We start from the raw sequence: 21,182 nt of genomic DNA on the forward strand, positions 1-21,182 counted from the left end.
ACCCACACAAAACAAAGCATATTCTTAGAGTAGGGTCATACAATTAGAAATTAATTGGTTTATGTTTTGGGGAGAAGTTAGGTAACTTATTATATATGTGTGTGTGTGTGTGTGTGTGTGTGTGTGTGTGTGTATATATATATATATATATATATATATATAATTTATCCTATATAATAAAAGGTTATTATGCAAATTGTGCCCTGGGGAGTTCAACCACTCGCTATGATGTGCGCTGACCACCAGGGGGCAGTGCAGAAGGCCCTGCTGGCAGCCATTTGGGTCCCTCCCCATGCACGAATTTCATGCACTGGGCCTCTAGTGTAATAAAATGAAAACAAAATAAAAATTGGGCTACAAGACACTGAAAGGCACCCCAGGTAAGGAAGGCCCCTATAGGCTCTGATTGCCAGCCAGGCCTCAGAAATATAATTTATTGAAAGATTACTAAATATCTTCTACCTGTGCATGTATTTTGTGCACTGGGCCTCTAGTATCTAAGATATTCCTAATATAACATTGAAGCCTATTTAGAAGGGGAACCACATTGGCATGAGTTATTTAACTGCCTTTTAAACCATGCATAACATTATTGCAAGCTTGAGTCTTGACTTTCTCCCTCGTGGTACTGCTGGTGGTTTGCTGACCTCTGTCTCTAGCCCTGCAGAGGTGGGAGGTGGGACACGGGCAGGCCTGCCAGGTAGCTTTCCGAGCAGATTTTTACTTGTAGTCCACTGTGCGCCCCAAGGCAAGGCCGGCAACAAGGGAAAGGAAAGGAGACGTCATCCCTTCTGCGTTCAGAAAAAGGTTAACACCTGTGTTGCTCAGTACCCTTCATAGAAATCCGACCTGGGCCAAGGTTTGGTGCCCTCTCCTTTGCTTCCCTCTCCCTTTGCCAAGATGGCGGCCCTGACGGAAAGCGCGCCCAGGGCGCCTCAGGAGGAGCCGCTGGCTGAAGGCTTCCTCCTCTCCTGTCACCCCCGGCCTCCCCCGAGGCGCGACCCCCGCTCAGGCGAGAGGAAGGGCGACTCCGGAGGCCCCGAGCGAAGCGCTGGGCCAAGATGGTGGCGGCGCCGCGAGCGGCGTCAGCGCCCTTTACCAAGATGGCGGCGGCGGCTTCCGGCACGCGCCGCCCGCCCCGCTGGAAGGTGTCAGAGCCCAGTCGGCCGGGCCTGCAGGAGAGTGGCTGCGCCGCGCTCCGGGCAGCGACGAGGTGGAGCGGTGGCAGCCTCCGCCCCCGGCAGGAGCTGGCGAGCGCTGTCACCTGTGGGGGCGCACAAGTTACCTCCCTACACCCCGAAGCCTCGCCGCACCGCCTTCTCCCGAGCCGCGAACACCATGGTGCGTGCCGCTCCAGGTAGGAGGCTCCGGCCCCGCGCCGCCGGGCGCCCCGGGTCCAGCGAGCGGGCAGGGGGCTGGAGGGGGCGCCTCCCGCGCGGACACCCCCGGCCCCGGCCCCGCTCCCGGGGGGGGGTGGCTGGCCGCCCGTCTCCCCGCGTAACGGGAACAGCTGGAGGGAGTGGGGTGCTGACATGTTCAAGCTGCGTGCGCTTCGGCTGCGGAGGGCGGGCTGGGGTCCCGTGGGCACGGAAGGGCGGGCGGTGCACGGAGTCGCGTGCAGCCGAAGTCAGGATTCCCCGAGGGGCCTCCCCCGGACGCCTGGGAGCCGGTCCCGGGCGGGCTGGCGGGAGAGGTCAGGAGTTTGGGGGGTGAGGGCGTACTTGACCGGCAACAACTTACTGTTTCGCCTGCAACTTGCTTTTAGGCCTGCCACCCCCTGCTTTCCTTAAAAAATAAAATAAAATAAATAATAATAATAATAATAATAATAGGGGGGAAAGTGCAAAGAAATGCAGCTCGCTGGAGGTTTTGCTTCTGGCGTGCAACTTCCTTCAAGTGTGAGCGCGCGGGGAGGGAGGGTGGGGGTTGAACTTGGCAGGCAGAGCCTCCTGCCGCCGCCGCCGCCGCCGCCGCCGCCGCCCGGGAGGCTGGGGAAGCGGGAGGGGGCCGGCCGGACGCGGGGGAGGGTGGGTTCTGCTGGCAACTTCTCTCCGGGACGGGAGCGTGGCGGCGGGTGCAGACCCGGCCGCCCCGACGGTGCGGGGGCGGGTGGGGGCCTGGCGGCACGCAGCTGCCCCCGCGCCCCGAGTCTGCCGCGCCGGCCCCCTCCCCGCGGCCTCCCCGGAGGGCGTGTCGGGCGGACCGGCCCGGCGCACAGACGCTGCGGCACCGTCTCCGTGCAGCCCCGCCGCCCCGCGCTCAGGGCCGCACGTCGCGCACCTCGGCCCGGGGGCGGCGGCGCGGACCCCCCGCGGCTCCTGGGGCGGCGCCCAGCCCCCCCCCCCCCGCAGTCTGTCAGCCGCGGGGCGCCGGCGGCGGTGGTTCAGGGCGAGCTCCCGAGTGGGTCGGGAGTCGCGGAGCTGGGCGGAGGCGGGAAGGAGGCAGAAGAGAAACTAGAGAAACTCGGTTTCCCTTCGGAGCGCTCCCGGGAGACGAGGTCTGCCCCCGCCTCCTCTCCTTTTCTCCAGGGGGGTTGGGTGAGCGAGGACCGTCTCCGCGCGGCCCGGGGGCGGCGGGCACCTGGGCGGGGGCAGAGGGCGTGGGAGGGGCGGCGGGGCCCGCGAGGAGGGCGTGGGGGCAGGGGCCGCGGACACCCGTGCAGTTGCCCAGCGTCGCCAACAGGTTGCACCGTTCCCCGCGCCGCCGCGCGGCCCCTCTGGGCGGGGAGCGCCGGGGGCGGAGTGGGAGCGCGTGTGGAGAGAGCGCGCCGTGGCGCCGCCCCCGCCCGCCCGCCCGCTCGCTCCCTCGCCGCGGCGGGGCGGCCCTTTCGCGTGTCCGCACTCCCTCCCCTCTCCTCTCCTCTCCTCCTCCTCCATTTTGCGATCTCGAGTTGGTGACGGGAGCCCTAGTCGCCGCCGCCCGTCTGTCCGTCCGTCGGGGCCGGAGTCTCGTGGGTGGAAGGAGACGCCGCCGCCAGAGAGAGCGGCTGGAGCGAGCGGCCAGGCGCCGGGACGGAGGACGCGCGCCCGAGACCCAGCCCGGGCAGAGGGGCTCGGGGCGGGGGCCGGCTTGTCAGCGAGCAATGCTGGACTTTTCTTAGAGAGGGGCTCCCCCCCACTCATGGAGAAGGGGGCGGCTGCTGACTTCCCTTTTCCAGGGGAGAAATCGGCCTCTTTCCCGTGCTGAGTTGTTTATCCGGGCTGCCCGCCGTGGGAGCGCGGGCGGCAGGCGCGCTGCGCCTCCACAGAGGTAAGCGCCGGCGGCCGGCCCGCTCCCCGCTCCCGGGAGGCGCTGCTCGGGGCCGCGGCGGAGCCTGCAAACTTTTTTATCAGCCGCGGGGCGTGGGGGGGTGGGGGGTGGCGAGGGCCGAGGGCCGGTGACGAAAGGGCAGTGCGCGGGTGCCAGCGCCGGGCTCTTCCTCTCCCGGGGCCGAGGGGGAGGAAACTGGGCTCCGACTCTGCGAGTGGAGCCGGTCCGGCTGCCTCGGGTTTCCAGCCGCTCTTTTTTGTTGTTGTTGTTGTTTTCCAAATCCTCTTCCTTTGCTTCTCCGGGGGGGGGGGTGTTTGTGTGTGTGTGTGTGGGGGGGGGGGGGGGGGGGGGGGGGCCCAGATACCCATTTTCATGGTGAATACTAAGCCGCTTCTGAATTCTGTTCGCCCGAGTCTTCCCACTCCGCCCCGGTGCGCCAAGCGCGGCGGGGTTTCTGTCGAGGCTCCAGCGCGTCCCACTCGGGGCGGGCTCGCCCGCGGCTGTAGTGCGGGTGTGAGTGCGGGTGTGCGTGCGGGTGGGTGAGCGTGCGGCGGTGGTGCGGGTATGAGTGCGGGTGAGCGCACGCCCGCGGGGGGCTGACCGCCCGCCGCTTGGAGACTTTGGCCGGGGCCGGCGGTCTCGGATAGGAGTGGGCGTGTCGGGAAAGAACGCAGCAACAGGTCTAGGCGCCTTTCTCTCACCTCCCACCCCCATCCCCCAGCTGAGGTTTGGCGCTTGGCGGTATTTCTCACCTGACTTTTATAAGTGACCCTTTTTTCCAAAAGACCCTCCCCAGTCGTCACCGCTTTCTGGTGCGGTTTTGACGAGCCGCGCGTTGTTGGACATTTGGGATGCAGGCTGGGTCTGGCAGCCTGGACTGGCCCTGAAGACCCCTGCAGCGCTGTTCGTTGAGGTGTCAGTTATTTGCAACTTAAACTGGGGGCTAAAGCCCTTGGAGGAAGGGATCTTTTTCATTTCAGGAGGCATTGTTTTGGCTTAGAATTGGGAGGCAGCTGTCAAGAAGGTGTGCAAATTCATTAGGTTCCACTTGATGCCCAGTGTTTAAAGATCGTTATCAGATCAAAGGGGGCGATAAGCAATTTACCACCAAGATTTCACCCTTCCACCTTCATCGCACTCCATTTTTCTGTGAGGGCCAGTGAAGTTTATGTTTTTTAAAGTCTCTGTACAGGACAAGTTTCATTTGGGTGAGATTTGACTATCATGTCGCAAATAGTATGCTTATCAAAGACTTTGCCCCTTTTTAAAAAAAAATCCTGATTATTGATATACTGGCAATCTAACCGACTTGAGAATAGGCTCAGAGTTGTCATAGGGGAAGGTTTAGAATGCAGAGAAAATTAGCAGCATTTTACAGGATTTTTTTCCCGCTTGGATTTATACGAATAAGATTTTAGCGTTCTGGGTTTTTGTCTTGTTAGGTAGTTAAAAATTGGAAAGGAGACGTCTTTATTTAGAAATATATCGTTTTATACTGAGGATCTTAAGCAGTTTTAAAGAACTGTAGCGTCATCCATATTTTATTGTGTTGTGCAGATTGAGAGGCACTGCATTTATTATATTTAAATAAGCTAAAGTTGTTGTGAAAAGAGCTATATTCTCTTCTGCTTTTTAAAATCTAAATTTTAGTTTGCCTTTATTACAATGTATTTCATTTGGTATGTCAAATTTGAGGGCAGGCACTATTCAACAGGTACATTCAATAAGAAGTATGAGTTAAAAATAAGAGCCTTTTCCTAGCCTATTGGAAGATAAGCAAAATCATCATTGTTTATTTTTTTCAGGTAAAATGAGCATGATTTACTAGGAGGTTGTACTAAAAGGTTTGAATGTATGACTAGCTAGCTAGTAGGAGGGTAATTGGAGAATAATCAGGTAAAGAATTCTATCATAGTACTTATCAAATTTTATGTGTATTGATTCTCAGAAAAGCCGTGATTGAAAAGAGGCAGGAATTTTAATGATCATAGTTCTTTTTTTAATGAAATACTTTGGCATCAACTCTAACCTTTAGAATAATCAGATGTAATGAATGATAATGTCTATAATTAACAAAGTTACAGTTCTGTGAGTGTCAGGATGAATAGCCAAGCTGCGTTTGATATAATTTTGCTCTCAGCCATGCAATGGACTGTATCGTACTTTCAAGTGTGGCACACTGAATGGGAGCAGGGGACGTGCATGGCTTTTCATTCTGCATGACAGAAACTACTCTTCTGATAATGAGGAATTAGATTCAGGGTTAACTAAAAGGTTCATTTAACAAGCTCTTACTAAACGGATCACAGATAATGTGACTTTATAGCTTATTATGCCCCCCTCTCTCTTTTTTGTAGCTGATATTCATTGATGGACTCGAAGGAATCCTTAGGCTCCCCCAGTAAAGAAGAAATCCCCAGGAGCGTGCTTGTTGGGGAGAGAGGAAAAGTGATGGACTTCTATAAAACCCTAAGGGGAGGAGCTACTGTGAAGGTTTCTGCATCTTCCCCCTCACTGGCTGCTGCTTCTCTGACAGACTCCAAGCAGCAAAGACTTTTGGTTGATTTTCCAAAAGGCTCAGGAAGCAATGCGCAGCAGCCAGATCTGTCCCAGGCTGTTTCCCTCTCCATGGGACTGTATATGGGAGAGACAGAAACAAAAGTGATGGGAAATGACCTGGGGTTCCCACAACCGGGCCAAATCAGCCTCTCCTCTGGGGAAACAGACTTTCGGCTTCTGGAAGAAAGCATTGCAAACCTCAATAAGTCGACCATTGTTCCAGAGAATCCCAAGAGTGCAGCGTCTGCTACTGTTTCTGTTAACCCCACAGAGAAGGAGTTTCCAAAAACACAACCCGACATGTCTTCTTCGGAACAGCAAGATTTGAAGAGCCAGGCTGGCACCAACGGTGGCAATGTGAAGTTGTATTCCACAGACCAAAGAGCCTTCGACATTTTGCAGGATTTGGAGTTTCCTCCTGGGTCCCCAGGGAAAGAGATGAACGAGAGCCCCTGGAGACCAGACCTCTTGATAGATGAAAACTGTTTGCTTTCTCCTTTGGGAGGAGAGGATGATCCATTCCTTTTGGAAGGAAACTCAAATGAGGACTGTAAGCCTCTCGTTTTGCCAGAAACTAAACCTAAAATTAAGGATAATGGAGATCTGATTTTACCAAGCCCCGGCAGTGTGGCACTGCCCCAGGTGAAGACAGAAAAAGAAGAAGATTTCATTGAACTCTGCACCCCTGGAGTAATTAAGCAGGAGAGACTGGGCCCGGTTTACTGTCAGGAAAGTTTTTCTGGGGCAAACGTAATTGGTAATAAAATGTCTGCCATTTCTGTGCACGGTGTGAGCACCTCTGGGGGACAGATGTACCACTATGACATGAATACAGCATCCCTTTCTCAGCAGCAGGATCAGAAGCCTGTTTTTAATGTCATTCCACCAATCCCTGTTGGTTCAGAAAATTGGAATAGGTGCCAAGGATCTGGAGATGACAACTTGACTTCCTTGGGAACTTTGAACTTCCCTGGGCGATCGGTTTTTTCTAATGGCTACTCAAGGTAAGATTTGGTTTTCAATTTCTTAAGTCTGAGAGAGATTGGTAGAATTAAATATTCATTTATTTGTATGTTTTCTCCAGCAATTAATGTGCTTCTTCATGTGAATAAGTTTAAGGAGGTTTTTTGTTTGTTTGTTTGTGTTTGTTTTTTTTTAATGTAGACATGGTAGATAGCCTATTTCTATACATTTCAAGTTTTTGTCTGAATATTGGCATTCAGTATCCCATTGGCCAATGGTTGAAAATTTTATTTAAAAAAAATACTGCTCATTAACGGATCTTAATTAAAAATTGTATAAGTTCAAGAGGTTTTAATGTTTGCAGATACAGCATGTTCATGGTGCATGTTCATTTAAGCTGTTTTAGAATATGCTTACATCAAAATGAAAAGAGCCCTTTATATTATACCTCAGGTAACCAAGAGTTGTTCTGCTGTGTTTGCACACTTGTGGAATGTAACGAGAGTAAAGGGTTAAAAATCAGAAGTACTAACAAGTCACAGAAATGCAGTGAACAATGTATGGGACCACAGCATTAGGCAAAGGACTTGCTTGTGAGGTTCCTGACCTAAAGTAGCCAAGTCTTGTTTGCTGATCAGTCTCTTATTGGTGGCAACATAGTGCAAAACAAAATTTTACTTTCAAATGTTCCCACAACTTCTTAAGTAGAAACTGATGGCCAATATTGTTAAGCTTCAATTCTCACCGTCCTTTGATGCTTTTCTTTGTTTATCTCAGTCGCTTAAAAGTGTACTGACATTTCTGTTTGACATCCAAAGGATCTATTAAAATGGAATTACTGGGGGAAAGTTCTAAATTTAGATGGTCCTGTTGTTAGTTCTGTACCTGTGCCCATCCCCAATTCAGATAAATACCAGGTTGTATACCACATTTTGTGTGTGAAGGAAAATATTTAAAAATGTGATTATAGAGACAATCAGTGGTGGTGTTTTTTTTTTAAAGGCACAGTAGACACAGTGATTTATTTATACATAAGCATTTCAAGCTTTTTCTTAAATGTTAGTGATAGTCATTGTTCCCATTAACTAATCACTGGAGATTTTATTTAAAACTTCCTTTAAAATACTTTTTCTGTTAAAGGGATGTCCTAACAGAGATGTCTCTTCTTCCCCTCCTTTGGTAGGAAGATTTTCTTGTTCGGGAAGAATTTTACACTTAGATTTAAGCTATGTTTTATTCCTTTAAAGGGCTTAGTTGTTTCTCATCAGAAAAATATCACCTTGGTTCTTGTGTGTCTAAATGTAAGCAACCTACTACTAGACTATTATTTAAATAATAATTATCTTCCTATAAAAGAACACTACTCCAGCTTTGAATTGCTGTCATTCTGAATTGAGGTTGAAAATGTTTTCAGTAAAGAGATTTGAGATGTTTCTTACCACATAAACTATTCTGTTTGAATGTTAAAAGACATGCCTGTGTTTTAAATTTTTTCTAAATTTTTGGCAGTGGAATTCATGGTTGAATGTGCTTGGTTGATTTGACTAAGCTATCTGTAGGAAGTTATCTGTAAGCAGTTATGATATTGATTTATATAAAAACAGGTAATTGTACAAAGTAAAGTAATCTATTTGAGAAACTCTTAGAGATTATTAATGCATTTTGGTCTGATAATTATCAAGGTATTGTTACTATTTTTCTTACTATAAAAAAATGCATGGGACAAGATTATTTTCCATGTACAATGAACTTTCGTTAAGTCCCATGGGATCTGGAGCATAAGTCAGGTGACATAGTTGCTCGTAGGTCATTATAATACCTTCTATAGTAATTTATGACGTAAAAAAGTACCTTCATATTTTAAATTTGAGCCTCATAGCAACCTTATGATGTTGTGGCTCTTTTGAGATTTTTAAATATCTAATGCAAAAATTATTGTTATGCCGATGTGTGATTTGAATTATAAACCAGTAGTGTGTGTCCTAGTGAAAAGATAAATAATTTGTAGGGAATTATTTGGTAATGTTTGAAAATTTTACACCTTTTGGCATTAACATTGGGAATTATGATTACCCAGAACAAAGCTTCTTCCAAATAAATTGAAACAATGTTTCTTTTCTAACCATCATTGAATTACTCTATTGTTTCCAAACAACAACCCTGATATAAACTAAGATTGGTTGCTTTCTCCTCTCTATATGCTACTTGGTTCTAGCCAAACATTAGCTATGACCATGACCCTGAATGATTAGCAGATAAATCAATATGTTGAGACCACAACAGTATTGAGTACAGACTTTCTGACTTTTGATATAAAAATATTAAATGCTAATAACTTCACTTGCATTCCTTTTACATAAAAAGAAATAATAATTTGACTTTTTAAGATGACACCTAATTTTTTTTTTCTCAGAAAGCTTAAAAGTAATTACACTGTTTTTGAGGGGAAGGTAATTCGTTTTTGTTTTCTTTTTAACTCATATTTTTAAAAAGAATATGTTTTTATTGATTTTAGAGAAGAAAAAAAACAAAAAAACAATAAACCAGCTGCGTCCTGCATGCCCCCTACTGGGGATGGAGCCCCAATCCCTGCAGGAATGGGAATCGAAGGATGACCTCTTGATAACATGGGATGACACCCAACCACTAAGCTATACCCTCTGGTGCAGAAGGTAGTGCCTTCTGATGTGTAAACATACACAGTTTCCAATTACCACATTAAATTGTAAAATTATGAATGTCGTGATGAACATAGGAGTTCATTCGCTGATAGTAAAACAAGAGAAATCTTATTGATATTCATATACATTCGTTAAGTAAATTGAACTAGCCATTACAACTTAATATGTTTTTTAAATACTGAAATTAAATGAATTTAGCATGAAGTTGTAACATTGATGAAGGCACATTTCTGCATCATTTGATTTTCAACATTATTTCACTTTAGCATTGAGGGCGAAACTGCTGAAAAGGGGCAGGGAAGGAAGTAATTGGTTTCAGGTGGAGTTAGAGCTTTTATTGAGATTATGTTGAAACTTTGGTGTTAAAAGTTTCTGAAGCATAAGATTATTGGAGAGAAAGAAGGATGCAAGATGAATTTGTATACTCAGTCCTGGAGTTTAGGGCTCTGATGATTAGCACCTAATGAAGCTACAAAAATTTGTCTATTTTAACCTTCCTCATTAATTGCATGTGTGTCTAATTTTATTAAGATAATGAAAGTGAAGACGTATACAAATGCAGGGTGAGTGGAGCAAACTCTGTCCCTTGCTCATTTTTATTATTACTAACATTGAATAGAATGTTTCCTCGGAAGTGGAGGAGACATAAGGAAAATACTGTGTTTTGAATTTATTTATCCCCTTTTTGGATACTTCTTTACAATCTTCCTCTCCTCCTCCTCTCCCCTCCCATAGGATCTAGCAATGAGTCTTTCAAAGTTTTTTTTTAATCTTAATATTTCTGATATTCACTCATATAACATGATTGCTAAATGTTAAAGGAGATTTACTTTTGCTTATTTATTTTCAGCTTTATGGTAAGAATCTTTTTTTTAAATGCTGTACTTTGCTATGGCTATATTAGTAAAATATTTAAAAAGGTAACTCACACTGTGTATTTCAGTGTTTCATTTAGTGTGGAATGATTACAGAAATGTGTGACTAAAGTGTGGTCTGATTTTATTGAAATTATTTTGGTGACGTTTCTTTGGCTAACTCATGATATTTTTGTAATAATGTGATTTTTATTATAATGCTGTTTTGGTTTTGTCTGTGGTGTTGCAGATATTTTAATTGGTCTGACCACTTTCAGTATATTATTGAAAGTATAAATTTTATGACTTATTCTGAAATACACTTTGCATAAATGTAGGTTAAATGCATATTGTATTAATAGTGGAATTCATATGTGGGTAGAGCTCACACTGTAGGGGCCTTCTGAGATTTTAGAGATTGGATCAAAAGGATTTATTTTAGTATGAGTGCCTGATGTGAAAGAGCATCTGTATTAATTGGTTGATTACATAAGGCTTATCCACTCTGGACTGTAGGTGATTAAAATAGCCTAGTTGTTAGAAAACCTTAATTTACATTGGGTTTAAAATAAGTCTGGGGCATATTCTTAAAACGTTGTTTTTTTTTCCTTCTTTAAAGATCACACCAAATTTTAATTGGCAGTGAGTTCTCATTGTATACGACTATTTAAGTTAACAAATTAAATAGGAAAAACAGGTTTGTACTTTTATTCTTCTAAAGACATCCTGATAATTGTGTAATGCTGTATTTATAGGTATTTGCCAAATTAAAGGGCACTTCCATATTTCTGAGTTTGGAAATATATATGTATATATATATATGTATGTGTGTGTGTGTGTGTATATATATATATATATATATATATATATATATATACACACACACACACATATATATGTATTTGTTGAATTAAGCTATAACTAAAAAATATCAATTCCTTATTTGCCTTTACAGAGGGTTTAAAAGCCCATGCTCTCCTTATTTTTGTAGTTCCACAGAGCCAAGAGCCAAACTGTTCGTCCTTTCTCTCTCTCTTTCTCTCTCTAGTTTATTTTACGTAGACTTTGTATTTTTCAAGTAAATAAATATTCCTGTGGAGGACTTTCATTAAAGAAAAGATTCATTAGCCCCCCCCCCTCAAATATATTTGTATTAATTTCAGAGAGGAAGGGGGGGAGAGAGAAACATCTATGATGATAGAGAAACATTGATCAGCTGCCTCCTACTGGAGATTGAGCTCACAGCTGGGAATGTGCCCCTTGATGAGACTTGAACCTGGGACCCTTCAGTCTGCAGGCTAATGCTCTATCCACTGAGCCAAACCAGCTAGGGTTCCTTTCCCTTTGAATTGTGTGTGATTGTTTCTTTGCTAAACTGGATTAGAGCTTGACTTTTAATGGTGATTTTTAAAATTTATTTTACACATTAAGGTATAATTTAGAAAATGTCCAATTTTATTGCAGTTCAAATTAAAAATTCATTGTAGACAGTGATTTCAATCCCCAAACAAGTAATTTTTGTCAGGTTGCCTCCTTTTTACCAAACTACCATCACAAATGCCCTTTAAATACAGGATTTACAATGGGGTTTTTGAATTAATGAGTGTTATGCGAAAGGCAGGGTGTCAGGGTTTGGGAGAGGAAGGAGCAGAAGATGGAATGGTAAAAGACAAGTTTAGAAATATCAAAAACAATTCCAGAAACCAACAATTTGGCCAACTGTCATTAATTCAGAGAACTAAAAAGAGAAAATTTGGAGCTCTGTTTATATATAAAAGAGTGTGTCAGCCAGGATTACACGTTAGTGTCTTTAATTTGAAAAAGAAATTGAAAGCTAATTGTGGCAGTATAGCTCTGTTTATCTGGTTATGTCATTGGCTTTTGCTAAATTTATTACCCAAAAAAGTATGGAATGAGCATTTTAATTCTTTTTAGATTACTTCAGCTAAGATCAAGTTCATATTTGTCTAGTTTTTATTTAAGCTGCTATTTAATCAATGAAAATCTAATTACTGGAATGTAGTTGAAACAGTTATGGTATCCTATTGTTATAACCACTTCATATCTTATGGCATGCTTTTATATTCATTGTCATCTGACTATGGAATCAACCCTTTTCTTCAGTAATTTATTTCCATGGGTTGTGTACTTTTTGCTAGGTTATTAAATTTTCATTTAATGCTTGGTTATATGTAGAATAAATTATAGGGTTCTGCAATTGCTAGACAATCTTTTAAACTATTTATATTGCACTATGGTCCTTAAAACCAATTATTTTGAATGGAAGTGTGTCATCCCCTAATTTATCTCTTAGCCAGTTTAAATATTAATATTAGTGGCTGATTATCTTGGTAGAGCTGCATGCTTAAACATACTTTTTACAGAGTAACTCAAACATTAATTTTGAGTTCTTTAAAATATTTTTTCTTTTCAACAAGATTAATAGTGTCTACAGTGCAGCAAATTTAATAAACATACCTTTTATTTTAGAACGAGAGGCCCGAAGCATGAAATTCATGCAAGTGGCTCAGCTCTTGAGGCCCTGGTTGCCCCCTGACCCTGCAGTCCCGCCCACTGGTCCTTCTAGGTGGTGGTTCTGGAAGGCTGTCCCTCCTTCAGGTCTAATTAGCATATCAGCCCTTTATTATATAGGATTTATTTCACTTACCCTGCAGTGCACCAAAAATATATATATGGGGAAAGAAAGGTTTAATGATATGGTCAGTTGCAAATGTGTATCACAGTATCTTTAGTAGAATTTTTATTTTTGTAACTAACAATTTGAGAGTTCAACCTAAGTATGCAATGTTTAGGACATACAGTTACAATATATGATGACTTTTATTTCTTTTTAAGATAAAATTAGCCTTTATTCTAGTTTATTTCATAATTTTCCATAATATTTAACTGAGTCTATTATGAAAGTTTATTTGATAGCCAATTTTTAAAAGCTATTGTGAAATGAACAAATAATTTAGTTCATGATTTATTATTCATGTTTGGGGCAATGCAATGACTTATGACCTTATGATGGTCACATATTGAACATTAAAGCTCTACCACTTTGTTATGAACACTGTTTTACTTTGTTGTTGTAATGTTTTGTTGTTTTGTTTTGTAATTACTGGGAATAATGGCTTTCTTGATTTCAAGATGATTTAAATTACAAATTTGGTGCTTTAAAAAGAAAAGTACACACACAAAAAAACTAATCCCTTTCAAACATTTGATTTAGTTATTAAATAATAGAAATAGTAGAAAATAACTAGACTAAAAATCAGACTTGAGTTCAGAGGCTGAGCTGAGCCAGTCTGTGACCTTGAGTAATTAGGTGTTTTGGAGTCAAAATACTTTTACAATTATATAATAATTATTTTCAAAATGTGTGTATATGTGTTTCTGTTTAAAATTCTACAATCCTCTTAACATCACTTTAGTGACGGAGGCAATTGTGGTAGGGAATGGTAAACAAAGTTGGTTCTTGGGGATTTTTTTTTCTTTTGTTGTATTATAAAGATAAAAGGAAAAAATGAACCCAAATTTGGCATTTTTGTGAGATAAAGTTTAAAATAATGTAGTTGGTGGTACAGAGACATATGAAAACACTCTTGTTAGCAGTGCCAGAGAGATGAGGGTCCTGTGGATTCTCAGAACTGGATTTATGTGTTGATAACAATGATTTTTGATGCGAGGTTAAAGGAAAGTACAAGTTCATCAACTCCCCACATTCTTATGTTTTCATCCATAGAGAGTGTCTAGAGAAAGATCACAGAATTAGGTAGTGGGGTTGCTGGGTTGAAATATCCTAATTCTAGGTATCTAAGCTCCCCAGGGGGCTTCTTTTTAACATCTGGTCTCCAGTTCTAGAGACCTGAAACATGATACAGATTAGGTAGGAGTTTATGAAACAACTAGTTTAGATTTTTAAAAATACACAGTATTCACATTCTTTTTAGTATGTTTTTACCCTCTTTTTTAAATATTGAACATAATAATTATGTGGCAGCAGAGGACTTTGTATGTATTCATCTCATTTAAACCTCATAACAGCCCTATAAAGGTTTTTAATTCTACTTCCTTATTAAGTTATTGATTCTGTCAATATCTATGTATTACACAGCTGTTATTTAACTTGTTTTTACAGGTGAGACATTTGACCCTTTGCACTCCGCTGTCCCCTCTCAGGGGACATCGGAATTCTAGCATATCACTCGGATGTCCCCTCTCAGGGGACACTGCAGTTTATTAGAGATTACGAGGGTCTGTAAATGCACGTTTCCGCCGCAAAGTAGTGTCGAGAGTAGCTGGTAGCCAATGTCCAGAATGGTTCGGAGTGCAAAGGGTTGAAGAGAAAAAAAAGAAAAGTCAGGGGAAGTTAATACTGTAGGGAAATATAATTTAATATTATGATAGAAATTCCTTCTAGAGATTCAAAGTTTTTGTCTGCATTAAATCTTTTTTTTTTTTAAATATTTTATTGATTTTTTTTGCCCCCCTCCCTCCCTCCCACACATCCCCTCCCTCCCCAGAGTTTTGTGTCCATTGGTTGTACTTATATGCATGTATAAAAGTCCTTCTGTTGATCTTTTATCTCCCCCAGATCTTCCTCCCCTCCCCGCTGTAATTTGACAGTCTACTTGTTGATATACTGTCTCTATATCTATCTTTTGGTTCATCAGTTTATAATGCTCTTTATTATCCACAAATGAGTAAGGTCATGTGGTGTTTCTCTTTCATTGATTGGCTTATTTCACTCAGCATGATGTTCTCCAATTCCATCCAGGTTGCTGCAAATGATGAGAATTCCTTCTTTTTTATGGCAGCATAGTATTCCATTGTGTAGATGTACCATAGTTTTTGATTGGATCCAAAAACTATGGTGCATTAAATCTTTAAATATTTAAAGGAGAAATGGGATCAAACCTCTGCTTTTCTGCATATTTTTGTATAATCATTTATTGCTTTCTGTCAAGTTTCAGCTTCTGTAAAATAGTAAAAACCCAGCATTTCTGCCTTACAGCATGGGTGTTTACTTTGAAAATTAAAATGTGCTATAAAAATTCAAGGTGGAATTTTTAAAGCTCTGCCAAATCTACTGAGTACAAACCAGCATGACCCTCTTTAGCTGAATACATTAGGGCATCTGCCTGCGTAGGTGTTTTCTATTCATCAAGCATTTAGACTTTTTCAGTGCCTATTAGGGTATGTGTGATATTTGAAGGCACACATCCTAATTTCATACGGACTACTATCTTTAAAGCTCTCTGCTGACAAGATTATCATATTTACATTGATTTTTTTTATTGCTAGCTTTTCAATGGATATTGTCAAATATTGGTTACTCCTCTAAATTTAATAGCCATACTGACAACTTTACCCACAGTGTGATATTTTTATTAATAAATGCTCTAGCTATAATATCACTTTTCTGTTTTATTGTTAATCTTTTAAGAACAAATATGTAAAGATTCTTATTCATTTCCTGGAAGTGAGAATGAAGTTATCAGCTTTAAATTCTTTTTATGTTTATTATATTTAGCAAAGATGTATGAAACGGAGCTTCTGACTGTGATGAATACCAGAATTTATCCTAAGTTCATAAATTTTGAGAATTATGAAACTTGTAAACTATACTTACTAACATTTTCTTTACTAGTCAAGTGTTTGAAAAAAACTTGAGTAAGACAAATTTGACAAAGAGCCAAGTATAGAAATGGTATTTTAAATTGGTAAACGTATCCATATAAACTGTAACTTTAAGTTTGTAGGCAGCTTTCTTAAAGAGAAACTTTAAAAATTTAATTAGAACATTGCATGAAATTTGTCAACAGGAATCTAGCTGAGTTTATTAAGGACAAAGTCTGACTATAAAATAGATTAATTTTGTTTAAAACAGGAAACCCAAAATAAAAGATGTATTTCTAAGCCTCCACCATAGAAGGCTATATGTATTATTCCTTTTTTGAAATTGCCTTCCAAACCACCTTGTAAGCCATAAAAGAGAACTGGACTTATTCATTAGACTGTAGTAATACCTAAATATTATTGCTTGATCAGAAAATGTATTGAGCCTGGCCGGCGTGGCTCAGTGGTTGAGCGTTGACCTATGGACCAGGAGATCATGGCACATGTATGAGTTGTGGGCTTGATCCTCGGTGTGGGGCATGCCAGAGGCAGCCAGTCAATGATTCTCATCATTGAAGTTTCTATCTCTCCCTTTCTCTCTGAAATCAATAAAATATATACTTTAAAAAAAAGAAAATGTACCAAATATATTACTAGTAGCTTGATCATTTTTACCTTACTTATGTGATTCCAAATTATTTGAGTTCTTCCAGAAATATAGAATTTTTGTTTTCTCCAAAATTACATTTGATTTCATTGAGGTCATTAAAAAAAGAAAAAAAAAGACCCATGTAGGTATTTCTACAGAAGATGTTTAAAACTGTGTTGAATAACCCTGAAATAAGCTCTTAGCTTCCCAAGGCGACTAATCTGAAGTGGACTGTGCTTAAGTGGTTAAGTTCTGATTGTTCCCTTTAAGCTATCAAGGACCTTTTTGTTACCTTATATTCGATATATTCCCTTTTCCTGACATAGTTCACAAAAAATAGAGATTACTCACCTCTGCACCTGATTTTTTTTTTCATGACTAGTTCTTTTGTCTAGTAGTGAGTAAGATGGGCCTGTCTTTGCCTTAGCCTGTGATGGTATAAAAAAATGTAAATTTCTGCAACAATCTCCAAAATACTTTAATTTCCCATTCCTGTTCTCCATGTATCAGGGAATTAACTGTCTGGCAGTCATTATGATAAGAACAACTCAAGTCTACTAAAATTATTACACCCATAAAATAGTTTAAGAATTATGTAAACTTCACATATTCTCTATTTTATTCCTCATAACCTGAAAATAAATTTTCTGCTATAATAATTTAGTGAAAGTACTTTTAAAAACTAAATGGCCTTTGCCAAAACCGGTTTGGCTCAGTGGATAGAGCTTCAGTCTGCGGACTGAAAGGTCCCAGGTTCGATTCCGGTCAAGGGCATGTACATTGCTTGCAGGCACATCCCCAGTGGGGGTGTGCAAGAGGCAGCTGGTCGATGATTCTCTCTCATCGATGTTTCTAGCTCTCTATCCCTCTCCTGTCCTCTGTAAAAAAAAAAAAAAAAAATCAATAAAATATATTTTTAAAAATAAAAATAAAAACTACGTGGCCTTAGCCTGTGTGTCTCAGTTGGTTGAGCACTGCCCCATGCATGAGAAGTAGCAGGTTCCATGCCAGTCAGGGCACATGCTCGGATTGCGGGCTAGATCCCCAATAGGGGGCATGCAAGAGGCAGACAATGTTTCTTCCTCTCTCCAGCTCTCTGAAATTAACACAAACATTTTTAAAGGCATAAAAAAAACACGCTGAATTTTGGTTGTTATTACCGTGTTGTTTTTTTTAATTTAGTCATGTTTATTCGTAAAATGCTAGACTTGGAATGAATTCCATACAACCTTTGAACTCATAAAGATACATGCAGTGGCACTAAAAATAGGATATACCTTTTGTAACCCATGCTGTTAGTGCTGAAATTCTTTGTGGCTTAAGAACTTTGTTTCCTGTGTTTGTACTAAAAACAACCTTTTTCCTCAAATATTCTTTCTCCCCCAATAATGACTTATAAGTTTTCAGTGGCTAAGAAGAGGGTCTACAGAGCCATAATAGCATGGCAGAATTGCTTTATTGCTAGTTTTGGTTTTATATTTTTACTCTTTAAATCTCCCAATTCTGTTAATATGAAGGTTGATGGAGTTTTCATTTATGTAGAAAATGTTTCTTATAACTAAACACGTACAGTGGCCTTGTATTGGTATAGTTGTGGCTACCAAATTTTACATACAATCAAAGGAAAATAAATGATTTTAGAGGAAAGGCAAGGTAAAGAGATGAAATCTCTAATTTAGTATATTAGAGATGTGTGACCCTTTTAACCGATAATGTTATTTAATAGGACTGCATGGTGCTTTAGGGATACCACAGACATATTTAAAAGAGAAAAGTGAAGGCAAAGGGAAAAGTTAGAACTAAGAGATGCCTGGGAAAAGAAAAAGCTTTAAATTCTAATTCCAGTGTCTGGTTCTGTGTGAATACTGGGAAGTCTATAAGCAGCCTGTCACCTTATGTAACAGGTGAGAGATACACAAATGCTTGTTCTTAGAAAGGAATTGTTGAGATGGGCGGAATGAGAGGTTAACCTCATGATTGCAGAGTTCCTTCCAGCTGCATTGTCAGCAGCAAACATGGAGCTAGACATTGGAATCTATAATAATAAAAGCATAATATGCTAATTAGACCAGATGTCCTTCTGGACGACCTTCCTGACAAAGCTGGGGCTGCAAGGGAAGACCAGGTCCTGAGTGCCAGAGGGAAGCGGGTGCCGGCAGCTGGGGGAAGGAAGGCCTACTCTTGCACAAATTTTTTGCATCGGGCTTCTAGTATAGAGAAAGAGATTAAAAACAAAAACAAAACAAGTTCCCAAATCACGCTCTTTGGTGATCTTCTAGTGCAGCAATTTTCAACCGCCGTGCCGTAAGAGGCACTCTAGCATGCTGGGAGAATTTTAAAAACATGCAATACTGACTATTGAGATTGGGCACTGACCTCTTTTCCCTTAGATCGTGTTGGCTGTTGTTATTTTTAGCCAATGTTGTTGTCAACAATAACCATTGGTGTGAATAGACAAAAATTACATCTATATTTCTTGTCTGGTTGTCAAAAAAAATATTTTTAGTGTGTCACCAAATTTTAGTACTTAGTTTATGTGTTCCATGAGATGAAAAAGATTGAAAATTGCTGTTCTGGTGATCTTCATACCTGTTCCACCTCCCGCCCAATTTGCTTTTTAAAACATGCACTTTTTAAAATGTGCACTTGTCCCAAGGAAGGCATAATTGAAACTTCATAGAGGTAAGTGTGGGGATGAGTGGAAAACAGAGGAATTGACTCAGCGATTTGGAATGAAAAAGGAGGTAACAAGGAGTCTGAGACAGAAAAAGAAAAAGATGGAAATTATGAGCTGATCAGATGAGGATTGCATAGTTGTGATTGAGCCAGCAGGAAACCTCAGTCTCCTGTGAAGGAAACGAATATGTATAAACTGTCATCCTATACATTTGTGATGTAAGACGAGAAAGCAATATTTTCACTCTTAATGCATAACCATTGATTTAAGACTTTTTTTTTCTTCTTCTAGTCACTTAAGAATATCTTCTTATTCTCTAGGAAATATTTCTGGTTCCCCAATGCATGAGCCCAAACCCAAGGAATTTTTCTCTGTAATGTTCTTCCTCCAGGTATCCACAGAGCCCATTTTCTCACTTTACTTTAGGTCTCCGCTTAAAAATGCCAGCTCCATAGCTGAGGCCTTCTGATTGCTCCTTCTGAAATAATGGCCTCTTTCACACTTTGTTCCCTCCATTCTGCATCAAGTAACTAATTGTTTCTGTCTTGTCTGTCCTGCTGCTAGAACTTAAGCTTCGTGAGATCGGTGATCTAGTCTGTCTTACTTACTCCTGTTCCCAGCAAGTAGAAGAGTGTCTAGCATAGGGGTGTCGAACTCAATCAGAGAAGGGGCCAAAATCTAAAATCCAGCCTAAATCGCGGCCCGAATGGTTTACTGAACAGTCATAAACTGTCATTGTGATGGAAACACAGCGGAATGCAGTGATGACAGCGCGGTGCGGCCACATTGCAAGGCCTGGCGGGACGGATTTGGCCCGCGGGCCTTGTGTTTGACACATGTGTAAGACCTGAATGTATACATGTTGAATGTATACTAATAAACATAGTAAGACCTGAATGTATACATGTTGAATGTATACTAATAAACAAACTTGCACATAGTAAGACCTGAATGTATACATGTTGAATGTATACTAATAAACAAACTTGACATGTAAACCAGGAAGATATGTAGGGTTTCTCTGTCTTCCAAGAGAAGGGAAATGTCAGCAGGTTTGATGAGAGGGATGAGAGCCCAGGGTATCTTTTCCAGATAGGACGTCAATTTTACAATGGACAAGTTATTACGTATACAGAGAGGAAATATACATAAAGAAAATGTATTTTTAATTGTTGTAAGTCTTTTAAGTTTGCTCTAGGACTTTGAAATGGATTGTTTTTTGCAGATTCTTAGAGCAGCTCTGGAACTTTCACCATTGAACAAAATTAGGTTAAAATATTTTGAAATATAGATTAAAATATTAAAAGCTTGGAAATGTAGAGTTTGAGGTTTGGCTTTGTTTGGTTTTATTTGTCTTGCTCAGGAGAGTAGCAGAAGTTTTCATCTTTACATTTTTCACTTGTTTACAAGTTGAGATTATTCTAGTAGCTGCCTATGCATTTATGTAGATTTATCTAGAAATTCAGGCAAGATATCATTTTTCGGATAACTGTGTGTGTAATCTCTGAATACTCCAAGGAAGGAGAGGTATCTGATTTTTGCCTGAATTTCTAAATTATCTTTCTTTAGCTTACTTACACTTTGGATTTGACTTAGTTCTATCTATCTATCTATCTATCTATCTATCTATCTGTCTGTCTGTCTGTCTATATATTTTTTTAACATATTCTATCTATAGTATATATAACAACAATTAAGAAGGTAGTAAATAAAGTAAGTTCTCTACTAAGAGTGGTGGGGAAATTCAACCTAACATGGTAAAGCCAGTCCAGCAGAGAGAAAATGCAAGGTAGATAGTTTTAGCAAAGCAAGAAAATCAGATGAAGTCATGTAAAAATTAACTGCTTTAGTGTTCAGGAAAAAAGAGGGGAGGACCAAGAACAAGGCTCTGGAAGGAATCCAAGGGGTGCAGCCACAAAAGATAA

At 41.2% G+C, this 21,182-nt stretch overlaps 1 protein-coding gene across 7 annotated transcripts in view; it reads left to right on the forward strand.

Moving 5' to 3' along the window:
• The first annotated feature begins 1,174 nt into the window (after positions 1-1,174).
• Positions 1,175-21,182, forward strand: part of NR3C1 (nuclear receptor subfamily 3 group C member 1) — a 99,790-nt gene continuing 79,782 nt past the window's right edge. For 2 of the 7 annotated variants that reach the window (XM_036425017.2, XM_036425022.2), the window contains exons 1-2: positions 3,136-3,249; positions 5,607-6,812. In XM_036425017.2, coding sequence (XP_036280910.1) covers positions 5,620-6,812 — 1,193 coding nt within the window. In that variant the 5' untranslated portion in view covers positions 3,136-3,249; positions 5,607-5,619. Of the gene's footprint in view, positions 1,358-2,019; positions 2,149-2,384; positions 2,498-3,135; positions 3,250-3,824; positions 3,930-5,606; positions 6,813-21,182 lie in introns of those variants that run through there. The other 5 variants (XM_045576507.1, XM_036425018.2, XM_036425023.2 and 2 more) reach the window with 5 other exon arrangements.

The sequence above is a fragment of the Pipistrellus kuhlii genome, unplaced genomic scaffold (assembly GCF_014108245.1).
Source record: "Pipistrellus kuhlii isolate mPipKuh1 unplaced genomic scaffold, mPipKuh1.p scaffold_m20_p_8, whole genome shotgun sequence".
NCBI classification, from domain to species: Eukaryota; Metazoa; Chordata; class Mammalia; order Chiroptera; family Vespertilionidae; genus Pipistrellus; species Pipistrellus kuhlii.